This window comes from Salvia splendens, chromosome 16, assembly GCF_004379255.2.
Source record: "Salvia splendens isolate huo1 chromosome 16, SspV2, whole genome shotgun sequence".
Classification (NCBI taxonomy): domain Eukaryota; kingdom Viridiplantae; phylum Streptophyta; class Magnoliopsida; order Lamiales; family Lamiaceae; genus Salvia; species Salvia splendens.
The window spans coordinates 76,039-96,591 of NC_056047.1; the positions used below are offsets into that span (position 1 = coordinate 76,039).

Sequence of the window (20,553 nt, forward strand, 5' to 3'; positions counted from 1 at the left end):
CTTGAGAAAAACAAGGAAGTCTATATGGAGGTCCCACCAGGCCTAGACGAAGAATTTGGAAAATGGCAGGTGTGCAGATTGAGAAAGACCCTCTATGGTTAAAGCAATCACCCAGAGTTTGGTTTGGAAGATTCTGTCAGGCAATGTTCAAACATGGCTTCAAACAGAGCCATTCAGATCACACACTATTTCTGAAAGAAAGGAATGGAAAAATGACATGCTTGATTATTTATGTGGATGACATGATCATAACAGGAGATGATGTTGAAGAAATCCAGAATCTGAAGGAGAATCTTTTCAAAGAATTTGAAATGAAGGACTTAGGAGCTTTGAAGTAATTCCTAGGGATTGAAGTGTTGAGATCCAAGCACGGAATCTTTTTAAGGCAGAAGAAGTATATACTTGACATGCTCACCGAGACGGGCATGCTTGACTGCAAGCCGATTGAAACTCCAATGATACCCAACCATGGGTTGAAAATTGTGGATGGAGCTAAACCTACAGATCGTGAAAGATACCAATGACTAGTAGGAAAGCTTATCTACCTATCTCATACGAGGCCCGACATAGCATATGCCGTTGGAGTGGTTAGTCAATTTATGCATCAACCTCAAGAAGATCACATGGATGTTGTCATGAGAATTGTTAGATATTTAAAAGGAACCTCCAGTTATGGGATATTCCTAGAGAAAAAAAAAGAAGATTTGGAAATTGATGGGTACACCGATGCAGATTGGGCAAGCAATCCAGTTGATAGAAAATCAACTGGAGGATATTTTACCTTTGTTGGGGGAAATTTAGTCACTTGGAGAAGCAAGAAGCAGAAAGTGGTTGTCTTATCAAGTGCAGAAGCTGAATTCCGAGGGATCAGAAGCGGTCTAATGGAGATACTTTGGCTTCGAAGATTGTTAACATAAATTGGCTTCCCACCAACACGAAAAAGTCAGCTTTTCTGTGACAATAAAGCTGCAATTAGCATTTCAGAAAATCCAGTACAGCATGACAGGACCAAACATGTTGAGGTCGATCGTCACTTTATTAAAGAGAAACTTGAAAGCGGGATTATCGAGTTCCCATTTGTCCGATCCGAGGAACAACTGGCAGACATTCTTACCTAGGCGCTAAGTCCTACAAAATTCAAAGAATTCATTGGCAAGTGAAGTATCGGGGATACCGTTACTCAACTTGAGGGGGTGTGTTGGAAAGAGCGACGGCATTAATATGCCGCCCAACATTCAATTTGGATGAAGAGTCTCTAAGTTTTGTAGAGTACCAAGTGATGCATAGTCCCTAAGCATTGTACAGTACCAATCACATGTACTAGAACATTCTCATTCATCCTATAAATATTAGGGTAATGAACATTTGGAAACATAACAAAAACAAAAACATTGGAATATTTCTCTATACACTTTATCCTAGCAAATGTCTAACCAATCTTTCTCTACCTCTCTCGATTACCATCTTTGAGACTATATATCACTAGAAGCCCGTGAAGGACCAACAACAATAACGATGATGATGATTAAGTACACGTCATACCTGCAAAAGTGAACCCAGCTCGCAGAATATGGCGAACTGGACATTGGAAATACACAGAATTACTGCAATAAGTGAGATTAGGAATACTCATATAGGGTTCAGGTAGCCATGATTCGATTTCGGTTTCAGCTACGCTTAGGGATAAGGGGTTCGGGTCAAACATCAATTTCGGGTTGGGAAGGAGATAATGATCCTATGTTGTTATTCTACTTCAAAACTATGTCGTTTATGGATTATTATCCTGACTTACAAATCTTCTCAAAGTTTTAAAAAAGCAATTGTTAGTGTACTTGTGTTGGTTGACTCTATTAATGATTTATTTTCTTATTTTTCATCATTATAATATTCATCCATTCTACAAAAGATTCTATAAAAGATATGTTAGTATGCCTTGAATTTGTTTCCTAATTATGATAGGATTATGTTTCTTAATTGGGATAGAATTATTTTCCTAATTAGGATAGGATCTGATGTGTGCCTATTTATATGTGAGTATAGCACATAATTCTGTGATCGTGATCTTGGATCTGAAATCTGTAACTGCAGTCATAATATAATTTTTTCTCCGTTCTTGTCGTGGATGTAGCCAATTGGCGAACCACGTAAATTCTGTGTCTCTTTACGTTCTTTCGTTTGTCGATTACACAATTACTCTATTCTGTCACAACAAAATGGTATCAGAGCCTGGTTTTCGGACTAGGGTTTTGAATTCTGCATCTGTTAGGGTTTCTGTGTTAATCGATCAAGATGTCTGCTTTGAACGTAAGGTCGACAAAATCACAGGGAGAAATAATTTTGGCTTATGTCAGATCAAGATGCGATCCTTGCTGAAGAGGCAGAGTTTGTGGGCGCTGCTCAAAACAAAGAAGATAATGGATGATGAGGAGTGGACAACCTTAGACGAAAAGGCCCATTGGACCATCATGTTGTGCCTGTCTGACGATGTTATCATCGAAGTTGCTGAGCAGGAGACTGCTGCTGCCCTTTGGACGAAGTTGGAGAGTCTTTACATGACGAAGTCTCTAACCAATAAGTTGCTCCTGAAGCAACATTTGTTTCGATTATGCAATTAGGAAGGTATGCCCCTTCGGATCATCTGGAAAATTTGAACAAAATTTTTCAGGATTTGCGTAATATTGATGTCATGATTTGTTAGTTGCCCGTGGAGGGCAAATTTGAGGCAAGGATGAAGAAGTTTGTTTGTGGTATTATGATGATGCATTTGGAAGGAGAATTCAAGTCAAGGTGGAGATTTGTTAGTATGCCTTGAATTGGTTTCCTAATTGAGATAGGATTATGTTTCCTAATTGAGATAGGATTATTTTCCTAATTATGATAAGATCTGATGTGTGTCTATTTATATGTAAGTATAGCACATAATTATGTGATCGTGGTCTTGGATCTGAAATCTGTAACTGCAGTCATAATACAATTTGTTCTCCGTTCTTACCGTGGATGTAGCCAATTGGCGAACCGCGTAAATTCTGTGTTTCTTTACGTTCTTTCGTTTGTCGATTACACAATTACTCTATTCTGTCGCAACATGATCTTTTGAAAATATTGGTATAAATTTTATAACAACACCAAAAATCAAAATGGTGCCTATCATTTACAAAAACAAAACCAACACAGGTCGAGGTTTAGAGATCACACTAAGCTATTTATTGAGCGTAGTATTAGTATTTCTTTGCTAGGCTAAAATTGATCCCAACTCCTATTATTGCCTATCCTTTATTTCAATTATGTTTTTTTAACAAATTTAATTATTTATTTTAATAAAATGCGTATTACTCCATTTGTACCTGAATTTAGTTCAAATATAGATAGTAAAAAAAATTATTTATAAGGAATCAAACAAATAAATAGTGCAAGAGATGGGATAAATAAGGGACAAAATCGTGGGTATTGAGTAATGATGAAAAAAGGCCAATGAATAGTATGGTTTCTAAGGATGACTAGAGGACGTGAGATGTTGATACCCTTCCGCCCAATTTCAGTATAAAATGAAGAAATTGGACTCTGGAAAAATGAAACAAAATGTTGATTTTGAGTTGAAGAAGCGTAGGGTTAACTACTCCATAGTACAAATAGAAATATTCTCCAAAAGAAACAGTAAACTTTGAGAAAACAGATACCTTGACCAATAGAAAACACCAAATACTTGCTGAAACTATTTATTTGTTCAGATAATTCGAAATGAATGTCACACACTGCTTTCAAGCAGACACAGGAATCTCTTTTGAATGTCATTCTAATCCAAAATCCACTTCTCCTTTCCTTTCCTTACCGCTTGAGTTGCCTCCTGGCTAGAGCAGGGGCCTTTTTTGGGATGTACACCTTATAACTCACCTATATAAATATTCAAATCATAGAAATAAAAAAGAGTTACTATAATTTACCATACGTTGGATATAATACACACAGTTTAGCTCCACCAATAGATATAGTGACAGTGTTAACCTAGTTGATATGTTGAATACAATACACTCAGTTTAGCTCCTTTAGATTTAGTTGAAATTTCAGCGTACCAAAGTCTAGTTGGCAGTAAGATTTTACGTGCGGTGTTTCCTACGCGTAGAATTTCGGCTACTATCTTGACTTTTCAGTTCTGAGGCTAAAATTATCACTAGCAGTGTACTATAAATAGAAGGGAACACCCAATCAGCCAACAAATAGGTCATTATTACCTGTACGAGTTTGCCTCCCCTCATCACTGTCATTGTCTTCTGCTCAAATTCAGAACTGCCCTTTGTTTGTCCTGAGATATGCTCCCCAGAAATCGGCTCAGCATTAGAAGAACTTGCTTTAGTAACTCCAGCTCCAGGACTAACGTCGTTCCCTGATTCAGCTTTCGCCTCAGCAGCTGGAGAATGGGAATTCTTATCTCCCTTTGAACATTCTACGAGCGCTGATGCATTGCATGGAGGGGTGATGCTTGGATTAGCCATTTGGGGTTTCTCCTCAACGTGTTCACTATCCGGGAGCTTCACAATTTCTCTTTGCATTGCTAGGAGCCCATTTCTCTTATTCATTTCTTGATAATCAGAGATACCATGCTCTATTGGAACGTTCTCACCGATATCAACTGTTCTATTGGAAAGTGTGGCCACATTACTCTCATTATCTATCCCCACCATATTGCTCCTTGGACGAGTTTGGGGCATCCTGTGAAACTTCCTCAAATTTTCCAAGGCTTTCTGCCTCAGAATTGACTCCAGATCATCCCCTCCCAAAGCAGCAACAAGAACAGATGTATCAATCTCTTTCTCCTCAGATTTATTTATGCATCCTTCTGACTGATGATGATCACCATCATCTATTCCAGATTTTCCCAGTTCGCATGCTTTGTCACCAGCAACATTTTCTAGGCATATCCTGTCACTGAATGAAACAATCGTTTGGTCACCAGCCTCCATCTTACTTCCCCCTTCATTACTGTCGATACTCCTTGGAGAAGGATAATCATATTCATCATACACAATCTCTTCTTTATGAGGATCCATCTCCCATCTACTCTCATCTTCATCGTGGGGTTGATCAGCAAAAGTGATAACTGACCTCAGGCGTCTAGAGTTGTCGACAGGAAAATGTTCCCGGTCACTGCCACCTACACTAAAACTGGGGTCACCCCCCCTACCGATTGAAGTACAACTTGGACTCCTATCTTCATGCTTCTGCTTTCCCTTGCATGATTGCCTATGTTTCAGCCTCTCTTTTACCTTAGAAGAAGCTACTTTATTCCTTCGAAGCTTATCATCTCCGCTACTGCTACTACTTCTACTTTGCGACAATGAGCAGCTTTCCGAATCTGAGCCTGAAGAACTGCTCGCAACTTTTCTTGAATTCTTCGTTGAGGATTTCTTTATTGGCTTACTGACATGATCTTTACCCGATCTTTTCCTTTTTCGTCCACTTGTTGTATCTACATCACCAGTGGTGCTGATATATCTCTTGCGGTGTTTTCTTTTTACATCTTTTAAGACAACTCGTGACCTTCGGGACCTCCTCGTCTTGTAATCACTGACATCAGTGTATGATGAATCTGAATCCAAATCCGAATCTGAAAAGGGAGAGTCATGACGATGACGCTTGCTAGTTTTAGTTAGCCTTCTCCTATGATCAGTTTTCAAAGCGGAGGATCTATGTTCCAAGTACAACGAGTCATCATCGGAAACTGAATCATAACTTCGGCTACGCTTCTTTGATTCCTTTCTTCTACTACTCTTCTTCTGTAAATGCTAACCATTCAACATATCTCACCCAAAGTAGAATTCATTCATAGAATACAGCAAAATCCATCCCAATAAAAGTTCATTCTACAATTCATGTTGATATATACGGGAAAAAAATAGAAAATGAAAAGGGTCCAAAATTTAATTTCAAAATTAGGGTTCATCAGCAATTTAGTTATTTCACATTAAAAAAAAAAGTAATGTGTAGTCGTATAACACATAAAATTCGTTCTAAAACAGGTAAATCAAGCTCATAAACGTACAATTAAACGCCTCATAATCGAAAATTCAAGGATTGTTTAATTAAGAAGAGCGACAAGCATATTTTGATGGAAAGCAAACCGAAAAAGAAGAACCTTGGATGAAATTTTCTCGCCTCTCGACTTTGATTTAGAGGAAGCCTTGCCTCCCATATTTCTGTATTTTATCCAGCAATTTCACTATCTTGTTCCTCGTTCTTACTGAAGAAGATATAATCGGGCAGAGAACAAACCCAAAATTAATTTATTAATTTATTAATTTCACTATCTTGTTCCAAGATGACTAAATTTATTGTGTCTTAATTTACTTTTATTGAAAAAAGTCTTATGTTAAGATTTAGTGCTGCAAATATAGCCCGAAAATATCTGCATCTCAATGACCACAAATAAATCATAACTAGAGGATTGATTTGAAAATAAATATTTTTACATCATTTATTTTTCAACTTTTATTATTGTAATTAATTGTTAACTTTTGGAAGTTTGTGATATAGTAGAGTACTAATATTCTTACTTTTATAAATATACATGTTCAAATATATTTTAATAAAATATTTTAGCTCCGCCATTTTATATCGATATAGCATCTTATTTTAGGGATAATAAACATTTAAATCACAAAGTATGATTAAATTCGAACCTATCTTGTAAACTTTGAAATAGGAATATTAAATCACGAAATTTCATTTTTTTTTTCTTAATTGTCTCATACATGCACAATTGACCACTATTGTTATGTTAAAAATGACGATATTTCAATAAAATAAGTAGAGAAATGAGAAAATAAAGAAATATAAAAGAAAAAAAGTACTTATATTAATGAAACACATTGTTTTGAATATCGTTTAAAATATGACATTTTTTTCGTACTTGAGACGATTGAGAAAATTTGTAACTTCGTTATTTAATATTCTAATAGGACGGACTAGAAGTTGGTCAAACTTCATGATTTATATGGTTGTTAACCCTTTATTCTAATAGTCGACATAATATTTTTAAATAAAAAAACCAACAAATGTATTCTTACCTTTTTTAAGATTTAAATATATTAATTTCAAAAGTCAAGACACATTAGCAGTTGGGACCGCAAAGGTCGACCCCTTATCATTAATTTATGCGTACCGAAAAATTATACTTTATCTATATAATACTCTAAGTTACTGCATGTTTCGTGTGTTCCATGATAATAGAGTCATTTTACTATTTTGGTATGTTCCACAGTAGTAGAGTCATTTTCATTTTTAGTAAAATTTAATACATTTTTTCGCACTTACTTTATTCTCTCTTACTTTATTCTCTCTCCATCTTCCTACCTTTTTTCATTTCTTATTTTATTCTCTCTCCATCTTCCTACCTTTTTTCATTTCCTATTTTATTCTCCATTTTTTCATTTCCTATTTTATTCTTCATTTACTTAACTCAGTTAAGACAATTTTTCTTAAATAGCATGTCGAAAAGAAACGTCTACACTACTATGAAATAGAGGGAGTAATATATTATCTAAATAGAAACATCCTAAACTCTATTTTATTTCCTTGATTCTTAATAATTTTATTCTCTCCTCGTTCAATTCACAAGTATTACTCCATCTAAAATCTATGTGTTGAATACTCCTTTATTTTTAAAATTTTATCATCTTTCACTTTACCGTTTTTAGTAGTAGACCACACATTTCATTAACTTATTCTCACTCACATTTTATTACTTCCTCATCTCACAAGAATATGCACTCTTTTCTTTTTAGTTCGTCTCACAAGAATATGCACTTTCTAATTTTGATAATTCTTTTCACTCTAATGGGATGAGACTCATTCTCTACTAACAATACTCTTTGTATTAAAATCTGTGTCAAACCTAAACTACGTATTCTTTGAGGACAAAGAAGGGAGTAATTTATAAAAGTATGACTCATATAGGCACGGAGGGGATAATAATTAAATAAAATCCAATAGTTCCAACTTCCAATCCAATGGCAAGGAATTCTCTTCATCACAGAGCTAAGATTTGATTCGAGTATTGTAGTTGTAGTTACTAACTTGGAAGTCAGAGAGACATTTCATCGAACAGGTATACGGCAGCGCAGAGCCGCACGTGTTGTCTTCTCCTTCCTCGCTACCCATGCACAGACACATCACCTGCCCACCACCATAAAACCCTCCGGCGCCAAAAATGCACGGCCTCAGCTCCTCTCTCCGCTTCCTCTCTTCCAACTCCATGGCGTGTCTTCTCAAACGCTCCGTAATCCGCTTCAGGGGACCCGTATTGAAAGTTGAAGTAAGGCTGAATTGTGTTGTTCTTTTTGTTCAATACTCAGAGTCTCCCCCTTAATATAGGGAGTATTACGGTCTAAATTAGGTAGATAATAACCTTATTTCTAGACAAATATTGACTCTATCAATTACATATTTTCTGCCTCTAATATCTCGTTTTCATTTTGGTAAGACTTGGTAAGGATGTTTGACACCCCTCAAGTTGAGCAACGGCATCTCTGATACTCAACTTGTTCAACACCTCATTGAACACCTTTGGATTTACTGCCTTCGTAAGGATGTCGGCAAGCTACTCTTCTGATCGAACAAATGGAAGTTCAATAATTTCTCCTTCGATTTTTTCCTTGATAAAGTGACGATCAACCTCTACATGTTTGGTCCTGTCATGTTGGACTGGGTTTTCTGAAATACTGATTGCCGCATTGTTGTCACAGAACAGTTGGCTTTTTCGAGTAGGTGGGAAACCAATTTCAGTCAATAACCTCCTCAACCAAAGTATCTCTGTTAGGCCACTCTTAATCCCTCGGAATTCTGCTTCGGCACTTGACAAAGCTACAACCTTTTACTTTTTGCTCTTTCAAGTAACCAGGTTTCCCCCTACAAAGGTGAAATATCCTCATGTAGACTTCCGATCGATTGGGTTACTTGCCCAGTCTGCATCAGTGTAACCATCGATCTCTAGATCATCATTTTTCCTTAGCAATACGCCAAACCCTGCAGTCCCTTTTAAATAGCGGACAAACCTCAATGTCGCGTCTAAGTGATTCTCCTGTGGTCGGTGCATAAACTGGCTAATAATTCCAACTGCATATGAAATATCTAGCCTTGTGTGGGAAAGGTAGATCAACTTCCCCACAAGGCGTTGATATTCTTCACGATTTCCTAGCTTGGTACATTCCTCTATCTTCAATCCATGATTCACCATCATAGGGGTGTCTGCAGGTTTACAGTCCAACAGTCCTGTTTCAGCCAGGAGATCCAAAACATATTTCTTCTGTCGTAGAAATATTCCTTTCTTAGACCGAAGTACTTCTATTCCCAGAAAGTATTTGAGGGGGCCCAGATCCTTCATCTCGAACTCGTGAAACAAGTTAGTACTCAGGTTGTTGATTTCCTCATCATCATCTCCAGTGATGATCATGTCGTCCACATAAATAAGTAGACAGGTCATTCGATCACCTCTCTTCTTCAAAAATAAGGTGTGGTCTGAGTGGCTTTGAATGTAGCCATATTTCAGCATAGCTTGCGAGAACCTTCCAAACCAAACTCTTGGTGATTGTTTCAAGCCATAAAGTGTTTTCCTAAGTCTGCAGAATTGCTTCCCTTCTGTATATCCTGGAGGCATTTCCATATAGACCTCTTCATTCTTTTTCAGTTCCCCATGCAGGAACGCATTAGTTATATCAAACTGGTGTAGGGGCTGGTCTTTGCATGCCGCCACTGCTGTCTGCTAGCAAGGTTCTGACGGTGTTCATCTTTGCTACCGGGGAGAAGGTCTCCTCATAGTGAACTCCGTACGTCTTGGTGTACCCTTTTGCAACAAGTCTGGCTTTGTATCTCTCAATCGATCCATCAGCTCGCCTTTTGGTGGTAAATATCCAACGACATCCCACTGGTTTTTTTCCTTCTGGTGTGTCGCATTCTTCCCAAGTGTCGTTTCTGATAAGGGCATCCATCTCCTTCTTCATCGTCTCTCGCCAGTGCTTATGTTTCATTGCTTCTTGCCATGAACACGGAATATCCTCGTCTTCATATAGGGCCGCATCAAATGCCAGCGCCATTTCAGTGAGGTGGCCTTGCACAGTGTTGACAATGGAATACCGTGTTTTTCTCCCTTTCCAATCCGACGAGTATCTCTTTGGTGGCACTCCTCTGGTGCTGCTTGGAAGTAAGGTGACACCTCTCATTTCACTTCCGCTCATCTCCACGGGCGCATTTCTAGTTTCAGTTTCCTGTCTCAGATTGTTAGTATCAACACTATCATTATCACTTACCATAGGAATCACAGTCGGGAAAGACGGTGGAACCTTGTCACTTAACTCCTCAGGCTGACTAGGGGATTCTGTAGACGGCCCGGTGGTACTGCTGTTCGCGTCGTCTAGTGGACCAACGTTCGTCACAAGACCCGAGTTTGGCCAGTTAGGACCTTGATCGGTGTTTTCAGTGGGAGATGAGAGACAACTTAGCGGGTCACTAGTAGGTATACTCTGAACTTCCTCCCCCTGACCGCGAAGTTGGTGGTAAAAGTACTCACTTTCTACGAAATCACAGTTCATGGTAGTGTAGAGATGTTTGGCTAACGGATCAAAGCACCGGTACCCTTTTTGGTTTATCCCATAACCTACAAAAACACATTTAATAGAGCGGGGCGCTAGTTTGGACCGGTCTTGCTTTGATAGTGGAGAAAAATGGAACAACCAAAAACTCTAGGTTCAAGTGTGAGTGGTGATGGTACTTTGTGTTTGGCCGAGAACTCATCGAGGGGTGTTTCGAAGTTAAGGATTTTTGTAGGTCAGCGGTTTATGAGGTAAACTGAAGTAGCAAGGGCTTCTGGCCAAAAGGTTTTTGGGACTTGAGATTCTATCACAAGGGCTCTGGTCATTTCGAGGAGAGTCTTATTTTTCCGTTCTGCTACCCCATTTTGTTCAAGGCTGTGAGGACAAGTGGTTTGATGAACTATACCCCTTTCCGAAAAAAAATATTGCATTTTGGAATTAACAAATTCACCACCGTTATCGGATCTAAGAATTTTAATACATTGGTTATACTGAGTTTGCACAAAAGCATAAAATAGACAAAATTTTTCAAAGACCTCAGATTTATATTTCAAAAAATATACCCAAGTCATGCGCGTGCAATCATCAATAAAAAGTACGAAATATTTTAAACCATGGCCGCCCAAAACAGAGGGTGGACCCCAAACATCCGAATGCACCAGGGAAAAAGGAGATTTCTCTCGGGTATTACTAATCTTAAATGAGTGTCTATGACTTTTGGCTAACAAACAAGTGTCACAATGCAAAAACGGAAGATTACTAGTAAGTTTAGGAAAAAGTAACCGCAAATATCCTATAGATGGATGTCCTAATCGACGATGCCAAAGCCAGGCCTGTGAGTCAGCATCGCAGTTCCGTTGTGGGCCATATTGTCCACATAGTATAGCCCTCGTCGTTCAGTGTCACGCCCAATCGTCATCCCCGTCTTGATATCCTGTAAAGCACAAAAATTGGGCTGCATCAGTAGAGTACAATGAAGTTCTCTGGTGACATGACTGACAGATACAAGCTTATGTGCCAGAGTAGGAACATATAGACAGTTTGACAGCTGCAATGTTGGCGATAATTTGACAGAGGGCTGGAGGCATGTCCTTGGGCTTCTGATCGTCTCTTGGCCCCAGAGAATCCAGCATTTCCTCTAAGGAGGTCCCAGTTGAGGACATTTTTGGGAGGGAATTCAACGTAAATCATCCAATTCCAATAAGAATTCTTCAAACAACACAGCTATATTCAGATTTCGAACAATGTCAGGGGCAACATTGTCCAAAACATAGCCTAAAACCCTACCCAGAACAATATCATAGACAAATTAAAATCGAACTATAGCAGAAATAAATATATGTGTGTTTATATGTATGTAATTTTGCGAATGCATATTGCAGGAATTCGTTTTGCATATTCCGATAAAAGAAAAGACAGCATATTTTATGCATGAGAGGGATCGGTGGAGATATGCAGCAACAGAGAAATGCCCCAATAAACACCGCAAATATTTTCAGGAAGGATTGGTTCTTTTTCGAATGAACTTAGAGGCGATCATCGGAAGATGCACGTCAAAAAAATCAGAATGGAAATTAAGAAGAGGAAGAAGAAGAAGAAAAGAGAGGTTCCAAGTCTTCGAGGGAAATGAATAATAGTAGTAGAGAATTAACTAAAAATGGGTTGCAATCATATGAAAGTTAACTTTATGAATTTGTACTACTCCTTATTACTATATTTTATTTATATAGATCCTTATTTTGATTTCATAAATCACGACGCTTATATATTTCACCTCAAGATATTCTTTGTACATTTTTAATTGAGCAAGAGAATTAGCCAATGAACAAATTTAATACTTATGTAAAGCATCATTTTTGGTCTACACTATTATAAAGTTAGTGTAATCCTTCCTTTATGCTTGCCATTGACCAACAGCTCAACCAGTTCTAAATCAATTAAAGCATTCGTAGTGCCCTATGCTCCGCCATATCATCATTCTATCCTCATACCCTTCCATCTACAGTGGGACACCCTAAAGTCCGCCCTATAGTTTTCAATACTGTTTTGTTAATTAATTTCATGTTTTCAAATATGTCATGCAAAATAATAATAAAAAAAACACCACGATTTAAAGGCAAATCCTACATTACTTAATTAAAAAAAAGTTACAAGAGTTAGAAATAAAAAAACAAGTTCACTACAGATAAAAAGCGCATACTCTACATCATTCCCAACTTGCGGCGCAGATCATCAATCATCTACTTGAGGTATTCGGCTTCGCCCGGGTCCTCGCACTGCCTGAGGGCGTGGTGTGTGTCCAACAACGTCCCGCAGCCGAAGTCGAGGCAGGGGCCTGTGAGGATGTCGCCTTCGCCTTGTCCTTGTTCTTGGCAGCCTTGCTGCCAATGGGACGCCGAGAGGACATCGGTGTGCTGGAACTCTCATCCTCGTACATCGGCTGGTTGAGGTCCATCGGAGGTGCGCCGCTGTCGCTGCTCGTATAATCACCGGCGGCGGTGTTCTTCGTCCTCTTCGTCGCAGCCAATAGGGGAAGAATCCCCTCCTTGAAACTTCTGCTTGTCCTTCAAGAGGAGCCAGGAGTTGTAATGCTTGAAATCGCGACACAATGAAATGTACGACGCAAGCGCTCTATCGCGCACATCAGTCAAACTCTTGCCGCTGCCCTGCTCCCTCAAGCACTTCTCGTACTCTGACGAGAACAAATTGACCTGCTTCTTCACCTGATCTCAGTGCTTGCGGAGCTGCTCCCTATGGCGCTTATAGGCGGCCGCCAGCTTAGCCTCATTGTAGCGATCAGCGATGCGCTCCCAGTACGCAATTTGCTGTTGTCTGTTGGCAAACACCGGGTCCTCTGAAATATCAATCCAACAAGCGTTGCATCGTCTGCGGTGTCATCCGCGTCGCCCGCAATAGGGCGAACGATACCGCAGACGATGCGTGCTCCAACACCTATCGTCCGCGGACGAAGCATAGGGCGCAGACGATGCATCGGCCATCGTCCGCATGGCTACAGTGTTGGACGATAGTCCGCCCGATGCATTGAACAGACTATCGTCCGCCCCACTATGCTCTTAAGAGTATATACTACTAGTTTTTTCATCAATTTAGAGAAACAAAAAGATGCTCATTGTAAGACTTACTATTTGAGAAACAATTATTTTAGTAAACTATGTGCAACATAAAATGCATTATGAAGTAGAATTCAAAAACTGTTTTTAACTATTGAATGTATTAATTAAAAGATCAAAAATAATAGAGTTGCAACTCGAATATCACGAGAGTGTTGACATGAATTAAATTTGAATGACCTCAAAAAAACAACGTTTTGAAGTAGAATTCAAAAACTAGGGCAAGTTTAGATGTTACTAGAAAATATAGAGTACACTCAATGATAACCGTATCCATAAAACGTTGAAACAAGAACAAAACTCTCAAGGGTGGAGGCCAACATCTCAAAAGTAAAATAACATTAACTCAAACCCTGAAACCCCTGCTGTTTCTCTTTCCTCTTGCCCTCTCAAACTTCCTTCCTTTGGCTCGCACATAAGGCTTGGAGTGGCTGTGTGGCACACCCGGAGCAGGACCAAAGTGCTTCACAGCTTCACGAGCTTTAGGAGAACCTCTCAGTAGTACCTGAAATAAACAAACACAGTTTAGCCTTCACAGAGTTGAAAAGGTTTGAAGCCAATTAGGAGTATGATACCTTATCCCTGCAAGGAATTTTAAGATATCTGTGCTACCAATTTGGATTCAGAGATAAGTTATTTTACATCAACAAGCTATTATTACAGTTCTATCTTACAAAACAACATTTAGAATTTTTTGGATCAAGAGCATATATAAGAAATATAATACTAATGAGTTAAGTTGCTTCAAGATTTTCAAGAGCTAGACAAAAGAGGATGAATTACCGTGTTCTGTCCAAGAGGGGCTCTAAGAGCAAGCTGGTCAAAGGTCAGGCATTCACCACCAACCTTCTCAATCCTAGCCCTGGCTCTTTCTGTAAACCTCAGGGCAGTAACCTTCATGGCAGGGATGTCATGCACCCGAATATCGTCGGTTACAGGCCCTACAAGAACAGCTATCCTGTTCTCCTACAAATAACAAAAAATTTACAATCATTTGGACATTAATTATGCACTTACAAACTAAATAGGCTAACATACATGATTGAAATTGTTAATATGGCCCCCGACAATTACCAAACATGAATAATGAGCCATGCCAATACACCCTCCCACAAAGTATTTCAATTAAACATCTACATCAACACTACCTCCGAATATTGACATGGATTCATACAACTAATTCAATTTAGACATTCTACTAAGCAATCCACAAACGAGAAGTTGGAAGTATAAATACTCCATTTAGCAACGACACATTCTATGGTAATACAAGTTAACTAACAAAATACTAACAAATATACAAAATTTCTAATTAATTTGCAAGGACTCGTTCAACTAATTAGAGTAGATAATAATCTGATATGAATAGCACCAACACAAACAATTAAACAAACAAGAAGGCTCGCCGGCGTAATAAAAAAAATGGCTACCTTGTTCTTCATGAGCTGTGCGAGGTGAGAGAGCGAAAGCGGAGCTTTGTTGACCCTGCTCATGATTAAACGCTTCAATATCACCTTATTGAAGCTGCTCGAGGTCCTCCTCACGAGAAATCTATACAACTATTACATACAAAACGCACAAGTCAGATTAATTCCCAACCGACGAGAACTGGCGAGAGAAGATGAGAGTAAAACCTTCACGAGAAGCTTCAGGTAAATGTCATTGGACTTAGGCGCAGTGCGCTTGGTCTTCTTGCACTTGCCTCCGGCTTCCAAATCAATACCCTACACAGAACACAATCAAACAATTAGAGAAAACCGAAATAACTTAATCACGAGGCTCGAAACAGAGATCGGCGGCGCACCATGGGACTACTGGAAATGGAGTTCAATTACGGAGTAGATCGAGAACCAGGGTAGCACAAAAGATTTGTAAAGCTAATTTATAGGGTTCGGAGTTGGGATTTTAACCTATTGGGCTTCTGTCTCTATTAAGGCTTGAATTCAGCCCACTAAATTTTTATAGTAACAATCAATATTCAAAATTGTCAAATACCTTCAATTTTTTTTATATACTCCCTTAAAAATAAATCATATTTGTGATTTTAGATGTTCTTTAAAATTAAATATTCTTTTTAAGAAAAAAAAAATCTCTCTAATAAGGTGGGTCTTATTCTCTACTAATAATACTCCAATCACTTTTTCTTTGTGTCTGTCTTACTTTACCAATTATGCATTACAACTCGTACCGTTTCAAATATCGTCTATTCTTTAGAGAGGGATGGAGTATTAAATATTTTGTCATTTTGACAATAATAATATATGAAAGTTTTTCAGTCTTATATTACTTAAAAAAAAGTAATTCAATTCAAATTGCATCCAGTATAGAACTGAATTGATTTGGATATATCATATATTATATTGGTATATACAGAGTGGGGGAAAATACAGAAATACCACACTTACCGTATCGAAAATATCGGTGTTTTGGTCCCGAAAGATTTCGGTATGATAACAGTATCAATTTTCATATATTGTGGTATACCGTGACATACCGAATTTTCGGTATATACCATATATTTGGTATACCACGGTATACCGAAAACCGGTATATATTCAAAATAGAATTAAAAAGAAAAAATCCTCCAAACCCCTACTTTTAGATATTTTAGGTATAAAATATGTTTTTCCGATATAGCGTACCGTATTTGGTATACTGTTGTAACGATATAAAAAAAATGATTATACCTAATTTTCGGTATACCGCAATCGGTAATCTGAAAATTAGGTATGATATAAGTATAATATTTAGTCATACCGCAGTTTTCGATACGTAATTATTTGTAATTATGAATCTATGATACAGTCAATAAATGTTACTCCAGAATTATATTGTAATTATGCTAATAAAAATTGAATGACGTAGAAAATTTAATTTTAATTATTTGTCTTATTCCAATTCAAAATACATTCGATAAAGAACCGAATTTGGATAAAGATTGTTTTTAGGACTTATTGGTTTATTATTTTGAGTTTACTTTAAATTTGATGCAACATATTGTTCTTATCAACTTTTTTACTACAAAATTGATCAAAATTTAGGATAGAAAATTGAAGGCACGTACCAATATAAAGGAAATGAAAGTAGATTATTTATTGTGTACAATGTGCTCTGAACTACATCCTCTAAAGCATCACTGAATATGTTACTACAACAAAATGATAAATAAAAGTACACAAATGATACACAAAAATGAAGTACAACTGTGATTAATATCCAAGATGAATAATAGAGTACACATCAAACTATGATCTAATAGAGTACACGTCAAACTATGATCAAAATTGGAACGGATACACCATACAAGGAGGGATACAGGCCTAGTGGCGGACGCAGAAATAAACGTGAGTAGGGCTAAATGTTAAAAATTTACCTTAAAAACAAATTTGTAGGTAATTTAGATTATTAATAGGGGCTTTTATATAATAATGTGTATAAAATATGAATAAATTTTAAAACTTTATGATAGAAAAAAGTTTAAAAAATGAATTCATTAGGGGCTCCCCCATTGCATGTAGGTCAGCCAGTACAGCCCATGTTTGCTAAGAAACGTGCGCATCTTACAACGCTTTTAGCACCTCCCCGAGAACTAGTCCCCACTGCGTCCAATGGCTGCCACCCTGTTTGTGGAGAAATATCTTCAAATGAGAACCCTTCTTATTCTGAGAAGGCAAGGCTCATTTTCAGCCATTGGATCACAAAGATCAGTGGTGGAGACATCTCTTTTATAAGGAAAGGTTATTCATAACTAGTGCAAGAGAAGATGAGACATGAACCTGGCAGAAGACGGCATATGGCTCCCTGAGAGGGCCATCACACGAAAGTTCACTTGTACTTCCGTCAATAAAAGTCCCATCAGCAAATATCACCTGTACCACGAGTTCTTGTTACCCGGGAAGCACGCGAATACGATCATGAAAGAGTTAACAGCACCTAGTAATCATGTCATTTGGATATCCTCTACCAAATCCAACAGAACATGTTGATGAGCTCAATTTTGGTTATATCCTTGGGCAAAGATGAAAGCGCGAATGAGTTTAAACTATCAAAAGCAGCAGATATAGTTCGGATATATGTTGCAGCTTTATAAGTACCTCAGATGCATAGCCAGGAGTTGCACCTGCTATAGGTTTTGTAAAAGAGCTAACTGGAGAACTTCTTTGCACAGCTTCACAAAAGGCGAGCAGCCGTTCACGGCTTCCAAGTTTTACTGCCTGACAGTGGAATAAAGCAGTATGAATCATTACACATTAAATTATTAAGTGCATGATAACATTTAATAACAACAGAAGATATTAATGTGTAATGTCAAATTACTCAAGGCACCTGCACTACATCATTGCGGGGGGCTCGGCAAAATGGTTGCACCTCATATCCTCTACCTGCCATTACTTCAGCAATAAGAAGGCTTCCCTGGAAATACGTGAAAAATCATCATCATTGGATGGAGATGTTCTAGGATTCAGAAGGCTGCTGTGAGGAGAAAAGATGACAGAAAAATAATGAATGGTTCACCTTTACTGCTTCACCAACCATTTGTGGAGCAAGGAACAAGCCCTGAAAAAACAGTCGCATTATATCTCCTGACGTTGAACCACAATCAATTCCTAGACCCGGGGCAGAGAGACGAGCAGCTGCTGCTGCTACCCATTTCTTTTTCCCTGCAACATACCCACCGCATGGGGCTATAGTTCCACCAGGATTTTTTATGAAACTTCCAGGAATTAGATCTGCACCCTGCCAGCAACCAACCACATAGAATAAGCATTGAGCTTTGAAACTCTACGAGGAAGGTGGAATCAGTATTGAAAGGAAAATTCTACATACCACCATTGGAGGTTCGATTCTATCTGTAAATTCACCATAGCAATTATCCACCATGACCAAACAATGGGGATTCTGCAACTATATTGGTTCAAAATGGAATGAGATATTAAGAAAAAACCTATATTCTCAAAGTGTACCAGTGGTAACTCACCAATTAAACTACATAAAAAGCTAAAAAAATAGCTACCTTGATTATCTTTATAGCCTTGCCGTTTTCTTCTACACTCAAGCTACGCCTCCATGAATAACCGCATGATCTTTGAATGAGTGCACATTTTGTTTGAGGTTTCAGAGCAATTTTCAGGGCGTCCCAGTCTAGCCCTCCATCCTCTGTAAGCTTCAAATACAGATAATACTCGGTAAACAAGCATCTATAAGAAATGTAGGGTTCTCAATAAGTATGTGAACGAGCAGAAACATACTGACACTTCTCTGTAATCTATTCCAAAGTCTCGTAAAGAACCCCAATCATTAGAGTCCCTGATCCCAATAACTTCTTCCAACGTGTCATAGGGAGCTCCAGCAACTGCCAGAAGCTGGAAAATAATAATCATCTGAATCAAAGGAATAAATAAATGTGCCAAAAATGACTTGCGTACTAGAAACAGCACAAGTTGTAACTTACCTCATCTCCAGGCCTTAGGAAAGCAAACAAAGCACATGTGATTGCATGAGTACCTGAGAAAAACTGGTATCAGATGAGGGTAAGTTAAGTAACCTATAGCCCCAGTCCTATAGAGAAACAACAACATAAAAATGGTGAAACCTGTCCTCGAACAATTGCAGATTCAGCACCAAAAACCTCTGCAAAAGCTTCATCCAGTGCTTCACGCCCACCAGATTCCTCATGGCCATAGCCCGTGCTGCCACCAAAGTGCTGATGCAGAGACATTCATGTAATTGAATGTTTGACAGAGTAAGTAAATTAACAAAGCAATCAAGAGAGCCACACATGGGTATCCGAACCATCCCTTTTGTGTCCCGGGGCGTTTACTTTTCATAGTGGATAATATATGATTACAAGGATCTCCAATCCTTGTAATCTATTCCAAAGCAAAATTATTAAGTGCATTGGGATATCTCCAAGTTCCAATCAATCTTAGTAAACAAAGGATTAGTGGAGTATTTTTATCCATCTACGGAAATCCACAAAAGTAAACGCCCCGAGCAATCACGTGAAAACTTACAGAATTGTAATTGAACATGTTTAGATTACAAATAAATAGTAGTAGTAAAAATATTTCATGAACAAAACTGAAACAAAAGCAACTCCCATACCGAATTATGATCTAAACCTAATCAATTAAGTTAATTTCAGGTTCCCATTACAAATCTCACAAATCAACCGTAAACAAACATTTTTGTCCTGTAAAATAAGCACAATCAAACTTAATCTACAAACAATAGATTAGGCAGCAGAAAAATCAGATGAAATGAAGCTGAATAATAGAATTTACATGGAATCCAAGACGAGCATTCTTAAAAGCTTTAAGCACGCGGGCCGAGTTGCACGCCACCAGATTATCCACAGCTCGGAATTCCGAGTACAACGAGTCCACCGCTCTCTCAACCTCCGGTACGAACTGATGCTCATTGTAGTGGATAGAAAGAGCTGAGGTCCCTGGCCTTGAGCGCACTGCAACTGTGGCTCCGGGAAAACCTACGGCGGCGCAGGTTAAGCGGAAAGTTGGCGCCGGAGGAGTGGAAGAGGTGCTCAAGGATAAGAGCTTACACATTTCTTTGCTGCTTAAACAAACTTTTATCGACAATTGTATAAGAGTAATTTTGCTTAAATATAAAATTTATAAAAGAAAATTATTCTTTTTTATAAAAGTAAATGATCAAATGATATTTTAATAATGATCAAATGAGCAAAAGATTGTGACAAAAACACGTTAGAACTTAGAACTACAAATGCTCAATGTCTCAATCATCCCGAGATAGTTTTAGAGTGAATTGGCAAGAGGTGACTTTTGTTACAAGATTACCTATTCAACTGAGCAACTTTAATAAGG

General features: G+C 38.1%; 3 protein-coding genes across 9 annotated transcripts; all 3 read right to left on the reverse strand.

The window, feature by feature from the left end:
• Window positions 1–3,678: 3,678 nt before the first annotated feature.
• Window positions 3,679–6,294, reverse strand: LOC121769719. The gene is made up of 3 exons (XM_042166458.1): window positions 6,131–6,294; window positions 4,230–5,771; window positions 3,679–3,891 (listed from the first exon to the last, which is right to left on the reverse strand). The coding sequence occupies exons 1-3, from the start codon at window positions 6,185–6,187 to the stop codon at window positions 3,826–3,828; spliced, it is 1,665 nt and encodes a 554-aa protein (XP_042022392.1). The 5' UTR covers window positions 6,188–6,294; the 3' UTR covers window positions 3,679–3,825.
• A 7,561-nt stretch (window positions 6,295–13,855) lies between these two features.
• Window positions 13,856–15,583, reverse strand: LOC121772723 (60S ribosomal protein L18-2-like). Its single transcript, XM_042169922.1, has 5 exons — window positions 15,516–15,583; window positions 15,346–15,435; window positions 15,142–15,270; window positions 14,495–14,677; window positions 13,856–14,216 (listed from the first exon to the last, which is right to left on the reverse strand). Exons 1-5 carry the CDS (start codon window positions 15,516–15,518, stop codon window positions 14,058–14,060), a joined length of 564 nt encoding a protein of 187 aa, XP_042025856.1. The 5' UTR covers window positions 15,519–15,583; the 3' UTR covers window positions 13,856–14,057.
• A 1,337-nt stretch (window positions 15,584–16,920) lies between these two features.
• LOC121772037 (uncharacterized protein YnbB-like) lies at window positions 16,921–20,491 on the reverse strand. 7 transcript variants are annotated; one of them, XR_006044252.1, is made up of 12 exons: window positions 19,996–20,491; window positions 19,305–19,415; window positions 19,164–19,226; window positions 18,961–19,074; window positions 18,726–18,875; window positions 18,539–18,616; window positions 18,227–18,448; window positions 18,038–18,124; window positions 17,806–17,925; window positions 17,645–17,719; window positions 17,488–17,580; window positions 16,921–17,331 (listed from the first exon to the last, which is right to left on the reverse strand). XR_006044252.1 is itself a non-coding variant. In XM_042168965.1 (11 exons), exons 1-11 carry the CDS (start codon window positions 20,272–20,274, stop codon window positions 17,272–17,274), a joined length of 1,413 nt encoding a protein of 470 aa, XP_042024899.1. In that variant the 5' UTR covers window positions 20,275–20,491; the 3' UTR covers window positions 16,921–17,271. The 7 variants fall into 7 exon arrangements, 5 of the variants coding, with proteins under 5 accessions (XP_042024899.1, XP_042024902.1, XP_042024898.1 ...); XM_042168965.1 differs by lacking the exon at window positions 17,645–17,719 and having other exon boundaries at window positions 16,921–17,373; window positions 18,539–18,610; XM_042168968.1 differs by lacking the exon at window positions 17,645–17,719.
• Window positions 20,492–20,553: the final 62 nt, after the last annotated feature.

What these genes read in the sequence shown, in the direction of transcription:
- LOC121769719 (XM_042166458.1), bottom strand. Translation starts at nt 6,187, where the DNA reads ATGGGAGGCAAGGCTTCCTCTAAATCAAAGTCGAGAGGCGAGAAAATT. An exon ending in GCGAGAAAATTTCATCCAAG is followed by an intron (nt 5,772 to 6,130) that starts GTTCTTCTTTTT and finishes TAGCATTTACAG; the next exon opens with AAGAAGAGTAGTAGAAGAAA. An exon ending in GGGGAGGCAAACTCGTACAG is followed by an intron (nt 3,892 to 4,229) that starts GTAATAATGACC and finishes ATATTTATATAG; the next exon opens with GTGAGTTATAAGGTGTACAT.
- LOC121772723 (XM_042169922.1), bottom strand. An exon ending in ACCTGAAGCTTCTCGTGAAG is followed by an intron (nt 15,271 to 15,345) that starts GTTTTACTCTCA and finishes TGTATGTAATAG; the next exon opens with TTGTATAGATTTCTCGTGAG. An exon ending in CACAGCTCATGAAGAACAAG is followed by an intron (nt 14,678 to 15,141) that starts GTAGCCATTTTT and finishes TGTTATTTGTAG; the next exon opens with GAGAACAGGATAGCTGTTCT.
- LOC121772037 (XM_042168964.1), bottom strand. Translation starts at nt 20,274, where the DNA reads ATGTGTAAGCTCTTATCCTTGAGCACCTCTTCCACTCCTCCGGCGCCA. An exon ending in TAGATTACAGAGAAGTGTCA is followed by an intron (nt 18,876 to 18,960) that starts GTATGTTTCTGC and finishes CTGTATTTGAAG; the next exon opens with CTTACAGAGGATGGAGGGCT. An exon ending in CCCGCAATGATGTAGTGCAG is followed by an intron (nt 17,926 to 18,037) that starts GTGCCTTGAGTA and finishes TTCCACTGTCAG; the next exon opens with GCAGTAAAACTTGGAAGCCG.